The 21,462-nt window shown below is 41.8% G+C and overlaps 1 protein-coding gene across 4 annotated transcripts in view; it reads right to left on the bottom strand.

The window, feature by feature from the left end:
• KIAA0319 (KIAA0319 ortholog) overlaps positions 1 to 21,462 on the bottom strand; it is a 76,371-nt gene that overhangs the window by 39,959 nt on the left and 14,950 nt on the right. For 3 of the 4 annotated variants that reach the window (XM_070778312.1, XM_070778311.1, XM_070778313.1), the window contains one exon: positions 4,233 to 4,385. In XM_070778312.1, coding sequence (XP_070634413.1) covers positions 4,233 to 4,287 — 55 coding nt within the window. In that variant the 5' untranslated portion in view covers positions 4,288 to 4,385. Of the gene's footprint in view, positions 1 to 4,232; positions 4,386 to 6,435; positions 7,506 to 21,462 lie in introns of those variants that run through there. The other variant, XM_070778314.1, reaches the window with a different exon arrangement.

The raw sequence follows: 21,462 nt of genomic DNA, 5'->3' as shown, positions 1-21,462 counted from the left end.
TCTTTTCTATGTATGTATTGCTTTTACACTGTCTGTAACATTTTGTTCCTCACCCAAAATCCAGTTATAAAGGTTCACTTTAGGAACAATGTCTTATTGTTGTTGCTGTTAACTGAATGTTTAAACATCTCAGCTTATTCTGATGACAGGGAATTATCAAAAGAGAGAAAAACTCATCTGAAATATAGGTCTAGAATAACTAGCTTTAAGCCGATTCTAAATAATGAACCACAAACGTTGCCAACTGGCAAATCAGTAGGCAGAAGACTGGTGCTTCCTAAGTGCGATCTGCAGACACGGTGGGGCAGGCCACAGACTCTGTGACCAGCCCACGGCGTGGTAAGGGAAGCCGGGGCTTTTAGAAAACTTGGTAGCAATCTGTCATTCCCTGGCACCCAAGGACAAAATCACTTTTCTCCTTTTTTATGTTGTAAAACAAAGCAGATATTGGAATCTAAAAAATGGTGCAAATGAACCTATCTACAAAACAGAGTCATAGATGGAGAAAACAAACACCGTTACTAAGCGGGGGAAGATAGGGAGGGATACACTGAGAGACTGGGGCTGACATATACACAACTAACATATACAAAATAGATAACGATTAAGAACCTACCGTATGGCACAAGGAACTCTACTCAACATTCTCTAACGACCTATGTGGCAATAAAATCTAAAGAAAGAGGGGATATATGTATAACTGGTTCACTCTGCTGTACAGCAGATACTAACACAACATTGTGTATCAACTACACTCCAATAACAATTAATTTAAAAAAATGAAGAATGTTGCCCAGCATTCGGTTCTACAAGGATGAAGTCATTGCCCACTGCAGTCACTGACAGACAGTGTGCCCAGAAAGGAATTCAGGGTGAAAAGCAGGATGAGGCACTCTGTGCTTTGGAAAAACAGGCCCTTAGATAGTTGGACACATGTCTCAGGAAGAATTTTAATGAGCCCAGACTCTTGCATCTTTCCGTACATAGAAAAGCACTAAAATCGTCAGCTGAGATGCCTGTTCCTCGGGACTAGCAGCAGTGGTGTACCAAGAGGTGTGCCTGGCTGCATGCATTCTCTTGCCCCAGATAATATACACATGGGCTTCTTCTCTCAGTTTTTCAGAGCAGTTCCCTCAGAGCTACTGAGATGCCTTTGCCTGGGCTATAGTCCTCAGGAAGGTCCCTGAATAAAACTGAAACCTACAACTCTTGCATGGAGTGTTTTTCTTTCAGTAGACAACTTGTTGTTGATATTTTACCAAAGAGTCTGTCTGTGGTAGATTGGAAATAAAAACTGGTCCCTCATCACATATAGTTCCAGGAATGCGGTTCTGCTGAACTCCGAAGAGCAAAAGATCTTTCTAGTGAGTGCTCATCACTGATCATTCTCTTAATAACTGTTACATTTTTCATAATGACAGTTAGAGATGACTTCTAACTGGAGGTAAGATAAATGGTTAAACACAGTACAAGAATTCAGGTCGTTTGGGACTTCCCTGGCAGTCAGTCGGTTGGCAGGGGCACAAGTTCGATCCCTGGTCAGGGAGCTAAGACCCAACATGTCTTCCAGCCAAAAAACCAAAACATGAATGAGAAGCAACACTGTAACAAATCCAACACAGACCTTTAAAAATGGTCCATATCAAAATAAGAATCATTTCTTTTTTTCACCTGTATACACATCATCACCATTATAAACTTTTAAGAACCATTGAGTACCAAATATTGACCCAATAGGAAAGTCTAACTGGTCTCATCCAATAAGAATTAGATATAAATATGTATCTTTCCCAGTAAATAAGCAGGCAAACTGCTTTACTTCAACTGAAATGATATTTTCCCAAACCAAATCTATTTTTTTTTTAAATCACTTTAATAGTTTTAGCCTTTTATTTTCTAAAGAAAAGCTTAATCTTTTATCAGATATGGAGAGGGGGAAAACACTCTGTGCTGAACATGACAAAACAGTATTTATAATCAAAGTCAAGAGATGATAAAGGGATAAAATAGGTAGATAAATCTACAACTCCCAGCCCTACTCCCAAAAATACTGTCATTGCTTGTAAAGATATCACTGCTGCTGCTGCTAAGTCGCTTCAGTCATGTCCAACTCTGTGCGACCCCATAGACGGCAGCCCACCAGGCTCCTCTGTCCCTGGGATTCTCCAGGCAAGAACACTGGAGTGGGTTGCCATTTCCTTCTCCAATGCATGAAAGTGAAAAGTGAAAGTGAAGTCGCTCAGTCATGTCCGACTCTCTGCGACCCCATGGACTGTAGCCTTCCAGGCTCCTCCGTCCATGGGATTTTCCAGACAAGAGTACTGGAGTGGGGTGCCATTGCCTTCTCCGAAAGATATCACTACATCCCTTTAAATGAAGCACCATTTAAATGAAGGTACTTTAAATGAGGTATTTTGGCCACCTCATGCGAAGAGCTGACTCATTGGAAAAGACTGATACTGGGACGGATTGGGGGCAGGAGGAGAAGGGGATGACAGAGGATGAGATGGCTGGATGGCATCACTGACTCAATGGACGTGAGTCTGAGTGAACTCCGGGAGTTGGTGATAGACAGGGAGGCCTGGCGTGCTGCGATTCATGGGGTCGCAAAGAGTCGGACATGACTGAGCGACTGAACTGAACTGACTGAACTTAAACGAAGACCCAAGCTAGAAATTTCTTTCAAACACAAATGGCAGGATACATTTTATTTCCCTTGAACAACTGTTGGGTCACCTCCTTTTGAAAAATATGATTCATAAGAACTATCATGTTTCACTTCTGGCTTTGGACACCAGAAGCTTAAAAGTCAACAGTGTAAAATTGTGTCAAAGAAACCATTAAACAGGAACAAGGCTGTGACCCTGGAACAAGCAAATTGTTACATGCGGTTGAGAAGCTTAGCAGAAGTCTTCAACACGAAACTTAAAAGCAGTTTTCCCTCAGGCTGGCGGTGGTGGTCTCCATAAGCCTCTAGGGCAGATCATCATTTGGTTCTGCAACAAATCACCTGAATGGGCTGTTTATCTAGATAAATATACTTTAAGAGTGGATCTGAATATTAAACAAAGAAGTTTGAGAAGGTGGGTATCCCGACAACTAAACCATCTATTAGACTCGCTCAAGAAAGTTCTTGCAGAGACAGGAGAACACTCACAGGTTTGTTCCCTCTACAAATCCCAGTCCACTCCATGAACACAGTAAGCACTCCATGGGTGTTGACAAATCAGCAAAACCAATGGTTAGCATCTTGTCAAAGGCAGAGGATAGAGAGAAAGGACAGACAAGCCCTAAACAACATTACTGGGCTCAGTTAACTCAGGAATTTTGAATAAATGAAAAACACCCCATAAGAAAATGACAAAAAGCCGAGAAAAGGTAGGGATTTGAGAGGGGAAAAAAAGAGCTCAAACATTAATGACAGCACTTTCCAGAGTACAAGAGTACATCAAGCATGGGATAAAGAATCATTTTGCCTTGTATACTAAGCAGTGGTGAGGTTAATAAGATGGACATTTGGCATGAGGAGAGTAATATGCAGGAAATGATAAAGCTGTCCTGACTGTAGTATTTCCTCAAGTAGCTCTTGCATCACCTAAAAACTGTGCTTCTTAAAATCTAGATGCTTCAGGCTCCTGAGTCACACCCACGAGGAGTTCTGATTCAGTACGTCTGGATGGGGCCTAAGAAGACATTTTAACAAGGGTCACTCCCAGGTAAACCTCAGCATGGTTTTACTACACTGTGACAAACCCTGGATATAAAATCAGTTTCCCTAGCCATATCTCCATTCTCAGTCTTCGATAAGTTTAAAGGGGTCTGGCTGGCCTAGCTGGGGCATGGATCACCAGAGCTGATGCTGACCAAGGATTTTATGCCATGGTGTGTCCACAGTAAGTAAACAGACTATATGAAAATAAAGATTTAAGACAGAAAAAAGCCTGTTATTTGCTTTCTAAAAAAGATCTACTATGCAGTTCTTTGAAATAAATACATGAAGTTTTCCCAGTATATATGAAATGTGATTTTCTTTTTCCCAAAATAGTCATGACAAAAAAGTTAAAAGCCTGTTTCCAGAAACCACTTATGCATGAGGCCTTCCTTTTCATATGTGAAATAAGTCTGCTGGAAAGCAAACACACAGCACCTTCATCTCAGGTTGATCTGAGTTGCTTAAGTCAGAGAGGAAGTTCAAGTGTGAGGCTGGTGTCTCCAGGGTACCGGTTTCCTACCTGTAAAGGTCACCAGCAGCAGCAATGAAGCGAGTTCACCTGTCGGGGGCGCCATTCTGCCTCACACAGCAGGTGCAGGCAGGCTTCGTAAACACTCTGGTCTTTGCTGCGGGCTTCTTTTGTGTTTCTTAGGAGCCAGATTTGGCCTCAGAACTTCAAAGGAAAAACAGAAAAGAGACAGGAAGGAAGAAAAGAATACATAAATGCAGAAACACACACAGTTATCTCTATCATTTATTCATGGCAAGGGGAAGCCTATCGTGGTAACACCCCAGGGTCATCGTGGGGTTCAGGGCAGGACACCCCTAGATGTGCCACTCTGGCATGTGGATTATTTCAAGATGAAAACAATAAAGCCCAAAGGACTCAGGATGATGCTCTGTCCATCCCTCTAACTGCCAAAAAGGCAGAGGACCTGTTCGAGGAAGGCAGCTATCACCATGAATAAATGCAGTATATGAGCTAGGTGTGGCAGACATGGAGGAACCTAGCAAAGTCTGCTTGTTAAAACTCCTCTCTGTGTCCCACTATCTTCTTAGGACACGGAAAACATCCATTTTCCAAACATTGGCTCTTTTTTATCTTCCTGTGAATTGCCTTCCTTCCCTTTGAAGTCCCAGATCCCTACCTGCTTCTCCTTGGTCCAGGAGGACAAATATACCTCATTATACCTGACTCTCATTTTATCTGGAATCTCTCACATTATGTGGATTTCTTATTAAATTGCAAATTTAATAGGCAATTAAATTTGGTTTTCTCCTGTTAACCTGCCTTATGTCATTATAACTATTTGACCAAACACACACAGAGGGCCCCTCCTGACAATCATGTCTCAGGCAAACCATCCACCTGAAGTTAGTTTAAACAGAAAGAACAGTTCCTAAGAAGGGGTATAGGGTTTCTCATGCTCTCTCCCCTTATAAGCCCAAACCTAGGAAATAAAAGAGAACTGGGCTCAGAGGCTCGAAAGAAACCAATGCGAAGCCCTCTTTCAGAAATGCTACACCCCCAGTGCACACGACGACACAGAGGCAAGATTGTACAGAAAAAACACAGCTCACTAAAGGCCTTCACAAGTGACTCAGCAGCAATGCGCTAAGACTATCAGGAAATTTTAAAATGTCTTAATGTGTATTCACATAGATTTCCTTTTTGTATATGCCCAAGAATGACTCAGGAGAAAAATCTGCCTGAAGCAACCTCCCCAAAATCTCCTTCAGTATGTAGAAACAGTTTACAGGATAAGAAAGGGATGTGCTATGGTATAGACAGGATTTTTTTTTCTTCCTTTGTGGTATTTAAAATAATGATGCATCTCCTAATTGCTAGTATCTTAGATTCAATGATCTAGAGCAATACAAGCATCTTATTTTTGCCTGGCACTTTATTCAATATGATCTTCACAATAACCCAGGTGGCATTATTATCAGTGCTTTAGATAATATGAAGATGATGAAACTGAGGTTCACAAAAGTTCACTGATTTGCTCAAGGGTGAAGAAGAACCAGTACAAGGAAGGTCTGGACTCCAAGTGCTTGTTAATGTAACAAGGCCCCCAGGAACAAGCACAGCTAGATAAGGGCTTCCTAATGAGTGTGCCAGAGCCTTGCCTTGAGCTGCAAATTGATACGCTATGGTCAGCTAGAGTTCAGTTCAAGTTCACACCACTCTCTCCCACCCATCCCTCGTTCCCTTCCCAAGCACACTTACACTCAGGCTTTTGGGAGAGAAAAAGACAGCTTACTTTTCTTCTTCCCGTCCCCTTTCCAGAAGCATCTCATTTAGAAACTTACGAGGGGAACAGGGATGACAAAGAGTGGGACATAATCCAAGGATTGAGGGAGTAGAGGGCATCTAAGCAGTGGACCAGTCTTAGATTTGGGGCAAGAATGAGTTTTATTGAACATCAGAAGCAGCATTGCTGAAAAAGGGCACGACGGACTAGGAGGTCAGAGATTTCCTTACAAGGCGAGCAGGTCCCATTTTCTAGGGTGAGGTGCTTGAGCAAATTAAGCTGAGCCGTCCTTAGTTGCTCAGTCACGTCCGACTCTTTACGACTCCATGGACTGTAGCCTACCAGGATCTCTGTCCATGGGATTCTCCAGGCAAGAATACTGGAGTGGGTTGCCATGCCCTCCTCCAGGGGATCTTCCCAACCCAGGGATCCAACCCACATCTCCTGCATTGCAGGCGGACTCTTTACCGTCTGAGCCACCAAGGAAGCAAGTTGAGATGGAGGCTTGCAATTGGTGTGTGTGAAGATTCCTTGACAAGCGTCTCCCATATGTGCAGGCGGACTGTGGTTTAGATTTGGGATGTGGACCGGGCCACTGAGGCAGCTGCCTTTTCGTACGTCCTGATATGTGAATTAGCTTTATCGGCGGGTGCTCAGTCACTCAGTTGTGTCCGACTCTGCAACCCCACGGACTGCAGCCCACCAGGCTCTCCTGTCCATGGAATTTTGCAGGCAATAATACTGGAGTGGGTAGTCACTTCCTTCTCCAGAACTCTTCCTGACCCAGGGGGCGAACCGCGTCTCCTGCGTCTTCAGCATTGGCATGCAGATTCTTTACCACTGAGCCAGAGAGGAAACGAGAAAGGACAAGGAGGCTGTCAACACAGTCAAACCCGGGATCCTATGGAAGAAGGGTTGGGGAACCACTGGACCTTGCTTTGAGTCTTTCTCGAGAAATGATTCAAACCACAGGAAGGCCTTCCACTGAACTGCGGTGATGGCTCTGTCACTGACCACTTGGAACAGGTTGCTGCACAGCCTACAAGCATCACTGGCCAGTGCCCACTGAGAGTCGGGGGCCTCCCTGGCCCCCGTGTTACTGAGCTGAGTCACATCAAAAGACTGGAAAGGAACCACAGTGAAGGTGGCCGTGGCTATATTCAGGAGGTTGTTTCTGTGTGTCAGGATAGCAGAGGCCATCAGAACACGAGCTTCCGTAAGGTGAAGCAGAGAATGTGAACATTCAGAGTCCCATAAGCTTCAGGCCTAAAAACCCAGAGGAAGACCGCCTGCTGGTGCAAACTGTCTGCCACTAATACCTTTCTTTCTCTGAAGCAATGAAAATGTGGTTTGGGATGGGAAGTGGGTAGAAGAAAAGATTGGCCATATCCCGTCTGCAGTGATTGACCATGCCCTAAAAGGCAGGAGAGCAACTGGTCCTCCAGCGATGGCATTCAGCCTCCTGCCAAGACACTGCCCAGAAGAGCAGAGTTGCTATCAGCCAGGGGCAGTTGGCTGAGAACCACATGGATCAAAACCAGGCCCCTGACGTACCATAGGATAACTTCAGCCAAATTAATAAAAGGTGAATCTCTGGGCAGACATTGCTCCAAAGGCACACAGCCTGGTAAACGGGCCATGGACCAAATTTCCAACTCCTCTGGCAGATGCCCTTGTGCAACGTTCCTTGAAAACTATATCCTACGTGGAAAGCTCTGGAAAGCAATTATCTTAGAGCCAACTTATAGTGCTCAGCAACAGTCAGATCAGATCAGATCAGTCGCTCAGTCGTGTCCGACTCTTTGCGACCCCATGAATCGCAGCACGCCAGGCCTCCCTGTCCATCACCAACTCCCAGAGTTCACTGAGACTCACGTCCATTGAGTCAGTGATGCCATCCAGCCATCTTGCCCTCTGTCATCCCCTTCTCCTCTTGCCCCCAATCCCTCCCAGCATCAGAGTCTTTTCCAATGAGTCAACTCTTCGCATGAGGTGGCCAAAGTACTGGAGTTTCAGCAACAGTAAGCATCTCCTTTTGTCAACACCTGACCTGCCTCTTGAGAAATCTGTATGCAGATCAGGAAGGAAGAGTTAGAACTGGACTTGGAACAACAGACTGGTTCCAAAAAGGGAAAGGAGCACATCAAGGCTGTACATTGTCATCCTGCTTATTTAACTTCTATGCAGAGTACATCATGTGAAATGCCGAGCTGGATGAAGTACAAGTTGGAATCAAGATTGCCGGGAGAAATATCAATAACCTCAAATATGCAGATGACACCACCCTTATGGCAGAAAGCAAAGAAGAATTAAAGAGCCTCTTGATGAAAGTGAAAGAGGAGAGTGAAAAAGCTGGCTTAAAACTCAACATTCAAAAAACTAAGATCATGGCATCTGGTCCCATCACTTCTTGGCAAATAGATGGGGAAACAGTGGAAACGGGGGCAGACTTTATTTTTGGGGGGCTCCAAAATCACTGCGGATGGTGACTACAGTCATGAAATTAAAAGACGCTTACTCCTTGGAAGGAAAGTTATGACCAACTAGACAGCACATTAAAAAGCAGAGACATTACTTTGCCGACAAAGGTCCATCTAGTCAAAGCTATGGTTTTTCCAGTGGTCATGTATGGATGTGAGAGTTGGACTATAAAGAAAGCTGAGCACCAAAGAATTGATGCTTTTCAACTGTGGTGTTGGAGAAAACTCTTGAGAGTCCTTTGGACTTCAAGGAGATCCAACCAGTCCATCCTAAAGGAAATCAGTCCTGAATATTCATTGGAAGGACTGATGCTGAAATTGAAACTCCAATACTTTGGCCACCTGATGCAAAGAACAGACTCACTGGGGAAGGCCCTGATGCTGGGAAAGATTGAAGGCAGGAGGAGAAGGGGACGACAGAGGATGAGATGGATGGATGGCATCACTGACTCAATGGACATGAGTTTGAGTAAACTCCAGGAGTTGGGGATGGACAGGGAGGCCTGGCATGCTGCAGTCCATGGGGTTGCAAAGAGTTGAACACAGCTAAGCAACTGAACTGAACTGACTGTCAACACTGTCTATGAGGTTCCTTCAGCACATTAATATAAGCAAACAATGGATCTCCATTTCCTCAACATGTAAAGGCATACGGACTTCATGGTATCAAGTCTTCTCTGCTCTAACAATTTGCAGGTTTTGCAGGTATTCTTGATATTTCTGGCCTGATCTTGTTCTTTAAATATATATATAGCACCTCATGGATTAAATCATATTTTGACATGTATTTTCCCCTTTGATCCCTATAACTACTCTCTGTGAGATAGGAGGTTTTATTATCCCCACTTTACACAAAAGGAAACTGAGTTTTGGGGTCAGTCTTGAGACTCTAGATCTCAAACCTGCCCTGTAGCTGCCCCAGTCCTCCTCTATGGTTTCAGAAAGTAAGAACATTCTACTCTGGGTGACTGAAGAAGCCCTCTTTTACTTATTATTCAATCTCGGAACTGCTGGATTCTCTTGATAGAGTCTTGCCCTCTCAGCTGCTTGCCTTGCCTTCCTGTGGTTTTATGTTCTCATTAAACGAAAGAAAAGTATTGAAGAATTCACAGAGAAAGCCTCACTAGCTTCCTAAAAATTTCAATCAAAGGCAGCGTTGAATCTGAGCAGTAAAATAGGGCTTTTAAAATAAGGCTTAACAAGTTCAAAAGGCTATAAATAGTACAAATACATAGATCCTTACATAAACTCTGCATGGATCAACTTTATATATGTGAAGATCTGAAAGAAATACCCCTCCAAGGTGAAAACTGGTGAGAATAATTTTTATTTCTTCCTTTTGATGATTTCTTGTCTATTCCTTTCTTCCTTCCTCTCTTATCTGTAAATTCTATTTTTTCATACACTAAATACATCTTTCCTTTGTATTAATAAAATACAATTGTATTTTCAGTTTTAAAGAAGGCTTAGGGGACTTCCCTTGTGATCCAGTGGCTAAGACTCTACACTCCCAGTGCAGGGGGCTTGGGTTCAATCCGTGGTCAGGGAACTAGATACCACATGTAGCAATCAAGAGTTCACATACTGTAACTAAGACCCAGCACAGCCAAATAAATAGACAAATATATATTTTTTTAAATTTCAAAAATAAAGCAAGCTTTGGTTGTAACATAGCATTTTTTTTTTAAGTTACCAACATGTATGTAAAGGCTATTTCTGATTCTTGATGCTTCTGGCCTGATTTTGTTCATAAGTGTCACCCTATCTCTGAGCTTCCTGCCAAGCATAACCATCCCAGAAGCCTCACACCAACTGTCCTTTCTCTTTGGATGATAGTGATGACATCACTGACTCAGAGATGATCTAAAGCTCAGGGATGGGGTCAGAGAGTGAATGAGCTGTAGCAATGGAGTGAGATCAGAGAGAGCTCTGAGAAATGTATTCAGCAAGAAATGATGGACCACATCTCGTCCTGGCCCAGGAAGGGAGGAGGGTCAAGGAAGCAGGAAGAGTGAGGCTCAAAGGTTGCTGCTGTCTGTTCAGTAAGTGTCCTCCCCTTCTTCCCTGGTAACAAGATAATTATTTGGGACACAAAGGGTATCCAGTTAAAAGACTATTTCCCAACACCCCCAGCAGCACCGTGGGGTTACAAGTGATTAAGCTCTGGTCAGTGAGATATTAATATAAAGGAATTGTTGGCAAGGACTTCCAGAAAAAGCTCCTTTTGCCCTCCTCCTCTTTTTTCCTGATAGCTGGAAGAGGACCTGAGGGCTAACGCCCCAGCAGCCGTCTACATCCACGTAGAGGCCCTGAGGAGGCGAGCCAGGTCTAGAAAGATCAAAGGTCCCTGATGATATGGAGCTGATGTATTGATCCTCAACTGCCAACCTGTGAGTTTTTCTGAGGAGGAAATAAACTTTTACCTCATTTAAGCCACTGCTTACATTGCACTTTCCATTATATGGCACCAGGTGCCATTTTAATCTACAAGTGACATTACTTATGGATTATTTTTTTTTCAGCTTATGGATTGTAAAATACTTAGGCTCAGGTAAGCTCAGTTGCTTCATGGGGATTTCAAATACTATAAAAGGCCAAACCTTTATATAGTAATTAAAAAAATTTTTTTTTTTTGGCCACACTGCATGGCATATGAGATCTTAGTTCCATGACCAGGGATCAAACCTTGAGAGGGTAACAGGCAGGAAGGCCAGGGGTCTCCAAACGGAGGAAAGAGCCTGCAAGTGTCAGACATTTTTATCTCTTAAGTGGCAGGAGGAAACAAGCGATATTTTTTTCCTTCTCTATACAAATTTAAAAGGAGGTTTCTCTTAAAATGCTGTGTTACCATAATGACACCTGGTTTCACCTGAAGTTAACCAATACCTTTTTCTTATGGAAATGTTTGTCTTAAGCTATGCTAATGTACTATGCATTTACCCCCAAACTCCGTCTTCAAGTCAGTTCCGCCTCTTGGCTCAGAACCTACTTGACAAACCAATATGTTAGACTCAGATATTGTTCCCCTAATCTATGTAAATGAAACTATTTGTATGGTGGTCTGCCCTTCTTCAAGATTCAAGTTCATCATTTTATGGCCCAGGATAAATCATTTGGTGCCGAGATTATCCCAAAATGCATCTTATGGGTGAGGGGCCTGGTACCATTCTAAATTTTAAGACATTCCTTTCTTTCATTAACAGACTGCTCTTGACTATATAACATCCAGCTGAAGACTAGCAGGGGGGTGCTCTTTCTGCCCCCTTCTGATGCCTATGTCAGAAGCTTTCTCTATCTCCTTTATACTTTAATAAAACTTTATTACACAAAAGCTCTGAGTGATCAAGCCTCATCTCTGGCCCCGGATTGAATTCATCTCCTCCGGGGGCCAAGAATCCCGGTGTGTTTGCGTGATTCAACAACAATCTTTCAACCTGCAGCCCCTGCAACTGGAAGCATGGAGTCTTAACCACTGGACCACCAGGGAAGTCCAATAACTTAATCATTTTTAAAGTGGCAGATATGCCCATGAAATCTGAAACCATTTATATGAGAGGCAGCATACACTTCCTTATAGGATTAATTAATTTTTCATGTATATTTTCTCTCTAATAAACTATAAACTTCTTGAGGAAAGATCATCAATCTTAAAACACAGCTTGACTATATTTTGACTTCAAGTTTACTAATTTCTCATCTACAACATTAACAATTTTAGGTTTTAAAAAAGCTAATGTTTGGAATCATGCTGTAATGTATAGAAATATCAATCACTATGTTGTACACCACATTTAAAATAGTACTGGAGGTTAATAATACTTCAAAAACCAAAGGCATAGGAAAAAAGGTCAGATCTGTGGTCACCAGAGGCAGGGGTTGGGAGGGGCAACTGCTTGAAGGTGGTCAAAAGGTATAAACTTCCAGTTATAAGAAACATCTTAAGTTCTTGGGACATAATGTACACGTGATTAATATAATTTACCCTGCTGTATATTATATGTGAAAGCTGTTAAGAGAGTAAATCATAAGACTTCTTATTACAAGGGCTTCCCTGGTGGCTCAAATGGTAAAGCGTTTTCCTGTAATGTGGGAGACCTGGGTTTGATCCCTGGGTTGGGAAGATCTCCTGGAGAAGGAAATGGCAACCCACTCCAGTACTCTGGCCTGGAGAATCCCATGGATGGAGGAGCCTGGTAGGCTACAGTCCATGGGGTCGCTAAGAGTTGGACACGACTGAGCAACTTCACTGGTTCACTGGTTCTCATTACAAAGGGAAAAACATTTTTTTTCCTTTTCTTGTGTGTCTGTATGAGATGATGGATGGTTACGAAATTTACTGTGATTATCACTTCATGGCGTCTGAAATTCAAATCATGCTGTACACTTAACTTATATAGTGCTATATGTCAATATATCTCAATAAAACTAGAAGAAAAAACAAAAAAAAAGAATGTAAAAGAAAAAATAAAAGAGCTAATATTTAATGCATTTTAAATAAAAATGTTTCTTTAGGTGAAAACTAGGTAAAGTGACAGATGATTTAAAAATTGCTCGCATGCATAACAAGTAACTTTTCAATTTCAACTGTGAACATAGAAGATACATTTGAAAATGTTTATTTTCAAACCTCAAGGAGCAAATGATTTTTTAAAAAATAGAAAATTAAGTTGCATGCAATTTCTCTTAAAATTTTACCATTAACAACAACCAGTTAGAATAAGAAATGAAAGAAAACAACAACAAAAAGGAATATAATAAAAAAGAATAGCAAACAACAACAAAAAATAATGAAGACCTAAGAATGAATTTACAAGATACTTGCCTATTTTAAGACAACTTTAAATTCTGGTGAGAAATACAAAAAAAAGCTTAAATAGACAAAAATATGAATAAATTATTCTTGGACAAAACGATATCAGAAATATGATCATTTTTCCCAAATTGACAAGTACATTTCTATGTTCCTAATAAAAACAGTGAATTTTTTTTAATAAAATAGAAATTTATTTGGGCAAATGCAAAACTAGACAAAGATGATTCCTCAGATCACATGGAAGAATCAGTAAGAAGAGAAGAGAACTAAGGGGAAGCTAGTCCTACCAGACAGCAAAACATATTATAAAGTAAGAATCATTTAAATGGGACAGTACAGGTATAAAAATAGATCACTGAATGGACAGATATTAAAAAAATGAATCCAAATATTTAAAAGATTATAGGACATGATTAAAAATGCCATCTCAATCAGTGGAGGGGGTAGATTATTAAATAAATGATACTGAAAAATGGAGAGCCTTTTGAAAAAAAGTAAGTTGTATCCCTACCTCATATGTCATACCCAGATAAATTCCTAATGTATAAATAAGACCATAAAGGCACTATAAGAAACTGTGAGGTTGGTTTTTGACAAGGATGCCAGGACAATTCAATGGGGCAGAGACCAATACATATATATTTTTTTTTCCTATTATCTCATATAATGTATATGGGGTTTCTTTTTGAAACAGTAAATTCATAAGTTCTAAAAGATACTGTGGTGATGGTTGCCCAAGTCTGTGAATATACTAAAAGCCACTAAATTCTACAACTTAAATAGGTGAATTGTATGATATGTGAACTGTATCTTAAAGCTGTTTTTTTTTAAATGAAAAGAAACTATGGGAGATTGTATTTGTAATCTCTGAGTGGGGAAGGCTTAGGTATGAAATGAACTCAGAAATCATTATAGAAAACAGGAATAAATCATGTACTATGCTCTTTGAGATTGCGACCCCATAGACTATGGCCCACCAGGCTCCTCTTGCCCATGGAATTTTTCAGGCAAGAATACTGGAGTGGGTTGCCATTTTCGTCCTTCAGGGAATCTTCCTAATCCAGGGATGGAACTCATTTCTTGCATCTTCTGCATTGGCAGGCAGATTCTTCACCGCTAGTGCCACCTGGGAAGCCTGAAAAAATCATGTCCACTAACAAAAAAAATGGATAAATAAAGTTTTTCATGGAAGGAATACCATTTCTAAAGTCAAACTGTCAACAACATGAGAAATGCTGGGCTGGATGAAGCACAAGCTGGAATCAAGATTGCTGGGAGAAATATCAATAACCGCAGATATGCAGATGACACCACCCTTACGGCAGAAGGCGAAGAAGAACTAAAGAGCCTCTTGATGAAAGTAAAACAGGAGAGTGAAAAAGCTGGCTTAAAGCTCAATATTCAGAAAACTAAGATCATGGCATCTGGTCCCATCACTTCATGGCAAAGAAATGGTGACAGACTTTATTTTGGGGGGCTCCAAAATCACTGCAGATGGTGACTGCAGCCATGAAAATAAAAGACGCTTGCTCCTTGGAAGAAAAGTTATGACCAACCTAGACAGCATATTAAAAAACAGAAACATTACTTTGCCAACAATAGTCCATCTAGTCAAGGCTATGATTGTTCCAGTAGTCATGTATGGCTGTGAGAGTTGGGCTATAAAGAAAGCTGAGAATTGATGCTTTTGAACTGTGGTGTTGGAGAAGACTCTTGAGAGTCCCTTGGACTGCAAGGAGATCCAACCAGTCCATTGTAAAGGAAATCAGTTCTGAGTGTTCACTGGAGAACTGATGTGGAAGCTGAAACTCCAATACTTTGGCCACCTGATGTGAAGAACTGACTCCTTGGAAAAGACCCTGATGCTGGGAAAGACTGAGGGCGGGAGGAGAAGGGGACGACAGAGGATGAGATGGTTGGATGGCATCACTGACTCAATGAACATGAGTTTGAGTAAACTCCGGGAGTTGGTGAGGGACAGGGAGGCCTGGCGTGCTGCAGTCCATGGGGTCACAAAGAGTCGGACACAACTGAGCAACTGAACTGAACAGAACTGAAGTGGGAAAAACATTTACAGCTTACATCACAAAGATAATTTCCCTAACACATAAAGTGTCCTCTAATAGAAAAGTCCATCAATAGATACAACATTGAAAATTTTAAATGCATTTTAAATACCTCAAAAGATACTCAATTTCATTCATAAGAAGAGGAATACAAATTAAAGCTAAGAGATACCATTCTTTCATCTATGAGACTGTCACATATGGAAAAACATTCATACTTCACGGTGTGGGTGAGAGTTTGGCTCATTCTTACTGATGGGAATGTAAACCAGCACAATCTCTATGGAGGGCAAAGTGACACCAAGCACATTTCAGCAGCTCCACTTCCAGGAATTTATTCTACAGAATATACATAACCACTCATGAAATCATATGCACACTAGTGTATTGCTGGGGTAAATATCGGTATTAACAAACAGACTGGAAACAACCAAACTTTCATCAGCGGGGAAGTAGTTAATCAAATTAAGGCTGCCCATACCCCGAAATTCTCTGCATTTGTGAAGAAGAAAGAGGGACGCTCTCCACATGCTGGTAATATACCAAGACCTAACATTACATGACAGAAGCAACTTGCAGAATGGTATAAATGGTAGTCACCATTTGGGGGAAAAGAGAATGGGCTGCAGAAAAACATAAATATGAACTTGCTTGAAAATGCACTATCTCTAGAAGAACACAACCAAGAAACCGTTATTAATACCTGATGATGAGACAGGGAGCAGGAAGAGAGAGTTTTTTGCAACAAGCAGTCTTTTGTGCCTCTTGAGTCACGTGAATATCTTCAATATTTTACACGTAAATAAATAAGTTTCATATTCTTGCCATTGTGCTCGGTCTGGAGGCTTAGATCTACTGAGCATCAAGAACAACACAAGAGGTTCCATGCAGGAAAGGAACCTGGGCGTATAACCCAGAGGGGGATGGGCTATGAGAAAGGCAGCCAGATTTAGTGAAAACAGACACAGGATTCCCAATCGAATGTGAATTTCAGATAAATAACAAATAATTTTTATTATGCAATATTTGGGACATGTCTACACTGTGTTTTGTCAGGCAGCTCAATCTATGAGAAAATGCCTGGGCTTTCCTGGGCAGCTACTTAGAACTACAACTAGTATACATCTCTGCTCAGAAGGTCTATACATACAACACTATGGAGAGAAAGAGCTGACATTTATACTTCACCTTAGAAGAAACTGTCTGACCCAGATTCAGACAGTATGCTGACTCCCCATGGATCTGTGAAGTCATTTAAGGTAAGCATGAACAACTTGTTAAGACCACAAGGAGTTACCATCATTTCAGGCAAAGAGGCTTCCCTGGGTGGCTCAGATGGTTAAGAATCTACCTGCAATGCAAAAGACCCAGGTTCGATCCCTGGGTTAGGAAGATGCCCTGGCGAAGGAAATGGCAACCCACTTCAGTATTCTTGCCTGGAAAATCGAGGCATGGACAGAGGAGCCTGGTGGGCTACAGTCCATAGGATCATAAAGAGTCGGACATGACTGAGTGACTAACACTTCACTTTCAGGGAAACAAACCAAAGTGAGGGGAAGACCTAGTAAACAAGTCACTGAAATTGGGGCTGTATTCATATTTTAATTTGCGACTGTTAAACTCAGTAATCTCTATTTCAGAGAGATAGAATTACCATGGTTCTCTGTGACAAATTACTTTTCATAGTCAGCTGACAGATTTCATCTCAGCTGGAGCTGAGTGTATGAAAAAGAGAAAGAAAGAAATCCTGTATGTGACAGCCAAAATCCGACATATCTGACATTTGCTTCCTAACTGCCTTGTTTTGTGGTAAGGTTTGCCCAGAACGATGCTATGGAGAATAGCAGGAAATATATTATTCATATATTTCTCTTTCCATTTCACTGCAGTTCACTTTTCATCTTAGAAAAACTCACTGTAGTAGCTGTGACCAATGAACTCAGTTCAACCAAGTAGGAACCACCTCCTGGCCCATGGCAGATCTCCTAGGATGATGGTGATTACGTGTATGCTATTGGGTAGGCCAAAGAGTTTACCTGGGTTTTTCCAGAAGATGGTATGGAAAAACTTGAACAAACTTTTTGGCCAACCCAATACATAGACTGGTTCAAATGCTGACTGGAGCCAGTGTTACAAACTCCTGAAATATGCCAGGATAAACACCCTGGGAGAGGAGAGAAAACTCATCACAAGACCCTCCATGTCCCGCTCTTCCCAGTCTCCTTTCCAACGTCCACAACATCCTCTACCCTGCCTATATCCAGTTGAAAAATCAGTTCTTCTGATTCAAAAACCAGAATTGAAAGAGACACATGTACCCCAATGTTCATCACAGCACTGTTTATAATAGCCAGGACATGGAAGCAATCTAAATGTCCATCAGCAGACAAATGGATAAGAACGCTGTGGTACATATACACAATGGAATATTATTCAGACATTAAAAAGAATACATTTGAATCAGTTCTACTAAGGTGGATGAAACTGGAGCCTATTATACAGAGTGAAGTATGCCAGAAAGAAAAACACCAATACAGTATACTAACGCATATATATGGAATTTAGAAAGATGGTAACAATAACCCTGTACGCGAGACAGCAAAAGAGACACAGATGTATAGAACAGTCTTTTGGACTCTGTGGGAGAGGTAGAGGGTGGGATGATTTGGGAGAATGGCATTGAAACATGTATAATATCATATGTGAAACAAATCGCCAGTCCAGGTTCGATGCATGATACTGGGTGCTTGGGGCTGGTGCACTGGGATGACCCAGAGGGATGGGATGGGGAGGGAGGTGGGAGGGGGGTTCAGGATGGGTAACACATGTACACTCATGGGGTGGATTCAAGTCAATGTATGGCAAAACCAATACAATATTGTAAAGTAAAAAAAAATAATAAAAATAATAAAATAAAAAAGAAGCCTTCCTCAGCTTCCTGAACATAACCTCCAAGCTGAAGTCACTGTTCCCTCCTCTCAGGACATGTTCCAAGACTAGATTATCATCACAAGTAAACATTGTATAAAGTACAATTAACCTCTGTAAAAATTCCCATTTATTTCATACTGTCCCTGGCACTCATTTTAATCCTCTGAAATCCCTCCAATTGCATATTATCATCCAATGAAATCAAGGCTCAGAAAAACTAAAATGCCCAAGAACTGGAACCCAATCCAAGTGTGTCAGACACCACAGAATATGTTTTTGCCACTATTCTATATTGCCTTATGAGTTTCTCCATTAAAAAAAAAAAAACCTAATTGGGTTTTCTTCTAATGTATAAAAGCAATAATATCCAATATTAGGGTACAGGTAAATATAATTGTATATCCTATGGATATATAATACCCATGTATTAGTGCTATGAGGCCCATGGTCCAGTATTACCAATTCATGAAAGATGCATATTTTAAAAAGAAAATACATGGGGAAAGTCTAGATTTCTATGTCTAGCAAAACAGCAACACATACAACATTGAGATTTCTGGGGGAAAATACAACAGACACTTTTCAAATATATAACTGCACTCACAAGGAAATAAGGGAAATCCACTAAGGCTGAAAATGAACAGAAAGCTGGAAGTTGACGCTGAGCTTGTAGTTGCCTGAGATATCTGTTCATTTCTAGAACATAGAGACAGGAGTCTAATGGCTACAATACAGAAGTTGGAACCTTGGGTGCATTCAAGATGAGGGGTTGGAACTAAGGTGCCTTGGAAAACCAGGAACCTTTAAGAGATGCATCCTTGTGGGTGAAAGGATGAACTGAGAAAAAAATAAAAATAAAACCCTGGCCACTGTGCTCTGTGGGAAGTAATAATTCTCCCCTGAGAACTGACATTCCACAGGTTTGCTCCTCACAGGTCTGGGCTCCACTTTTCATTACAAGTTTGGTTCAATTAAAACCAAGGGGAGAAGTTACCTTAAAGTAGTTCTGGGCTGGTAGTACCCACAGATACCTGGCAGAGGCAATCACAAATCCTTTCTGGAAGAATTCACATCAACCCTCAGGGAGAACTCAGATAAACATGAGATTAGAGTTCCAGGAAGAAAGGCAACAGAAAAGAAAGATAAGAGAATCCGGTTCCTGAGATTTTAAAATAACAAAATACTGACCTACAAATATAAAATAAGACACTTAAAATTTTACAAAAAGTAAGATGTAAGATTACTACAAAAAAAAAAAAAAGACCCTGGCAGATTTGAAAAATCACCAAGCACAAAGATAAAAGTAATTAAGATACTTTTGCTGTCAAAAGCTCAACAGATGAGTTAAAGAGCAGATTAGACACTATTGAGGAATTCATGGACTCAGAAGGCCCTATGTGACGTATGTATACCTATGGCTGACTATGTTGATGTTTGGCAGAAACCAACACAATTCTGTAAAGCAATTTTCCTTCAATCAAGAAAATAAATGTAAAAAAAAAAAAAAAAGGTCTTATTGGAGCCAAGTCTTAAAGAGATGAGACAATGAAACATGTGGACAGAAAGAAGAGTTCTAGGCAGAGGGGACCTGAAGTGCAACAGCTTTGAGGAGGGAATGTGCCTTGTATTCCAGAAACTGCAAGATGGTCAGCATGGCTAAAGGAAAGGTTATGGAGGCAACTGGAGGCCGCACTGGTTCACAGGTCAATACAAGGATCTCCGGCTTTGCCTCTGAGATGGGAAGTGGTGCAGCATTAACTCTGTCCGCTGAGGCTTCCATGTCGAAGGGAGTGTAGAGGGCAGAGAGATAAGTGAGAAGCCCGAGCACTTATCCAAGTGGGGGGATGGCATCTTGCCCCGAGGTGGCAGCAGGAAGGGTCTGGGTCTCAAAACACCTGAATTATTTTGCAGGTAGAGACTGCAGGATTTGCTGCTGGAAGTGGTGGAGGGCCTGAGATGAGGACAAGTGGTCAGGATGACTAAGCAGCCAGAAGAATGGGGTTGGAATGACCTGAAGTGGGGAGCGACTCAAGACCGTCAGGTGGAGTGCTGATCAGGGCACTGGATAAACAGGTCTGGAGTTCAGAAGAGAGACCAGCCAGAGGTATAAACGGGGAGCCAGAGAGTGGGTTTAAAAGCCACAAGACTGGTTAACAGCACTGAGGGGGAGAAGTATAAACAGAAAGGAAAGAGAAGAGCGGGGAGAACTGCCTGAGTGATAAAGCTGAGCTCGGAGTGCAGGGACTGGCCATCTCCAAAGGGGCCCATCAACGACTGCTCTCCCCGAGTCAGGTGGACCCGTGGGGAGGCCTTGATGTGCAAGGGGGAGAAACTTAAAATAACGCCTTCTGATTCGGAGAGCATCACATTTTGCTGTCAATGGGAGTGCAAATCCCATGGCAGCAGCTCCCTGGCTACTTCAGCCAGAGCAAACCAAACAGAGCTCTGGTCAGAAGAAAGGACTAACTGACAACATCAACCATTAAGTGGATTCCGATCACTGCCAATTCTACCACTACCAGATGAACTGATGGAAAACCCAGTTTTGTATCTCCTCCATTAATAATATACCACTGGGGGGAAAATTAGAAATTTATTTTTAATATATTTTAACAACATTGGAGAAGAGTAGGAGAGTCAGGCTTCATGAGCTTGACATTCAGTTGTGCAAAACTATGTAATTCTACTTCAGAAACTTTTAAAAAGGCATTTTGGTAAGGCAGGCTGCAGCAATTCAGAGCTTGGTTGTAATCTCAGCTTGGAAGATTCCAAATATGAGGGGCTCTGCAGTTTTTACCCTGGAGGGAATGCTGACAATCCATAACTGTGTTTTTGCTTTCTGTATCCTCAACCTAGCCCTAAACCTAGCCCTATCCACTGGGCCTGTGCATGCACAGCACTCATCTTCCTGCTGCCAATTTTCTTTAGTATTTCATTTCAAAGCAAGAAACGGAAGTAACAAGAGATCAGCCAGTGAGTGTAGGCACACAATTATGCCTATCTCCCCTTTTGGGGGAAGGTGGGGGTGGCTTCCCTTGTAGCTCAGTCGGTAAAGAACCCGCTGCAATGCAGGAGACCCGGGTTTGATTCCTGGGTTGGGAAGATGCCCTGCAAAAGGAAATGGAAACCCACTCCAGTGTTCTTGCCTGGAGAATCCCATGGACAGAGGAACCTCGAGGGCCACAGTCCATGGGTTGCAAGAGTC

Source organism: Bos indicus, chromosome 23, assembly GCF_029378745.1.
Source record: "Bos indicus isolate NIAB-ARS_2022 breed Sahiwal x Tharparkar chromosome 23, NIAB-ARS_B.indTharparkar_mat_pri_1.0, whole genome shotgun sequence".
Classification (NCBI taxonomy): Eukaryota; Metazoa; Chordata; class Mammalia; order Artiodactyla; family Bovidae; genus Bos; species Bos indicus.
The sequence above is the reverse complement of the archived record's forward strand: the minus strand, read 5'-3'. Positions and strand labels throughout refer to the sequence as shown.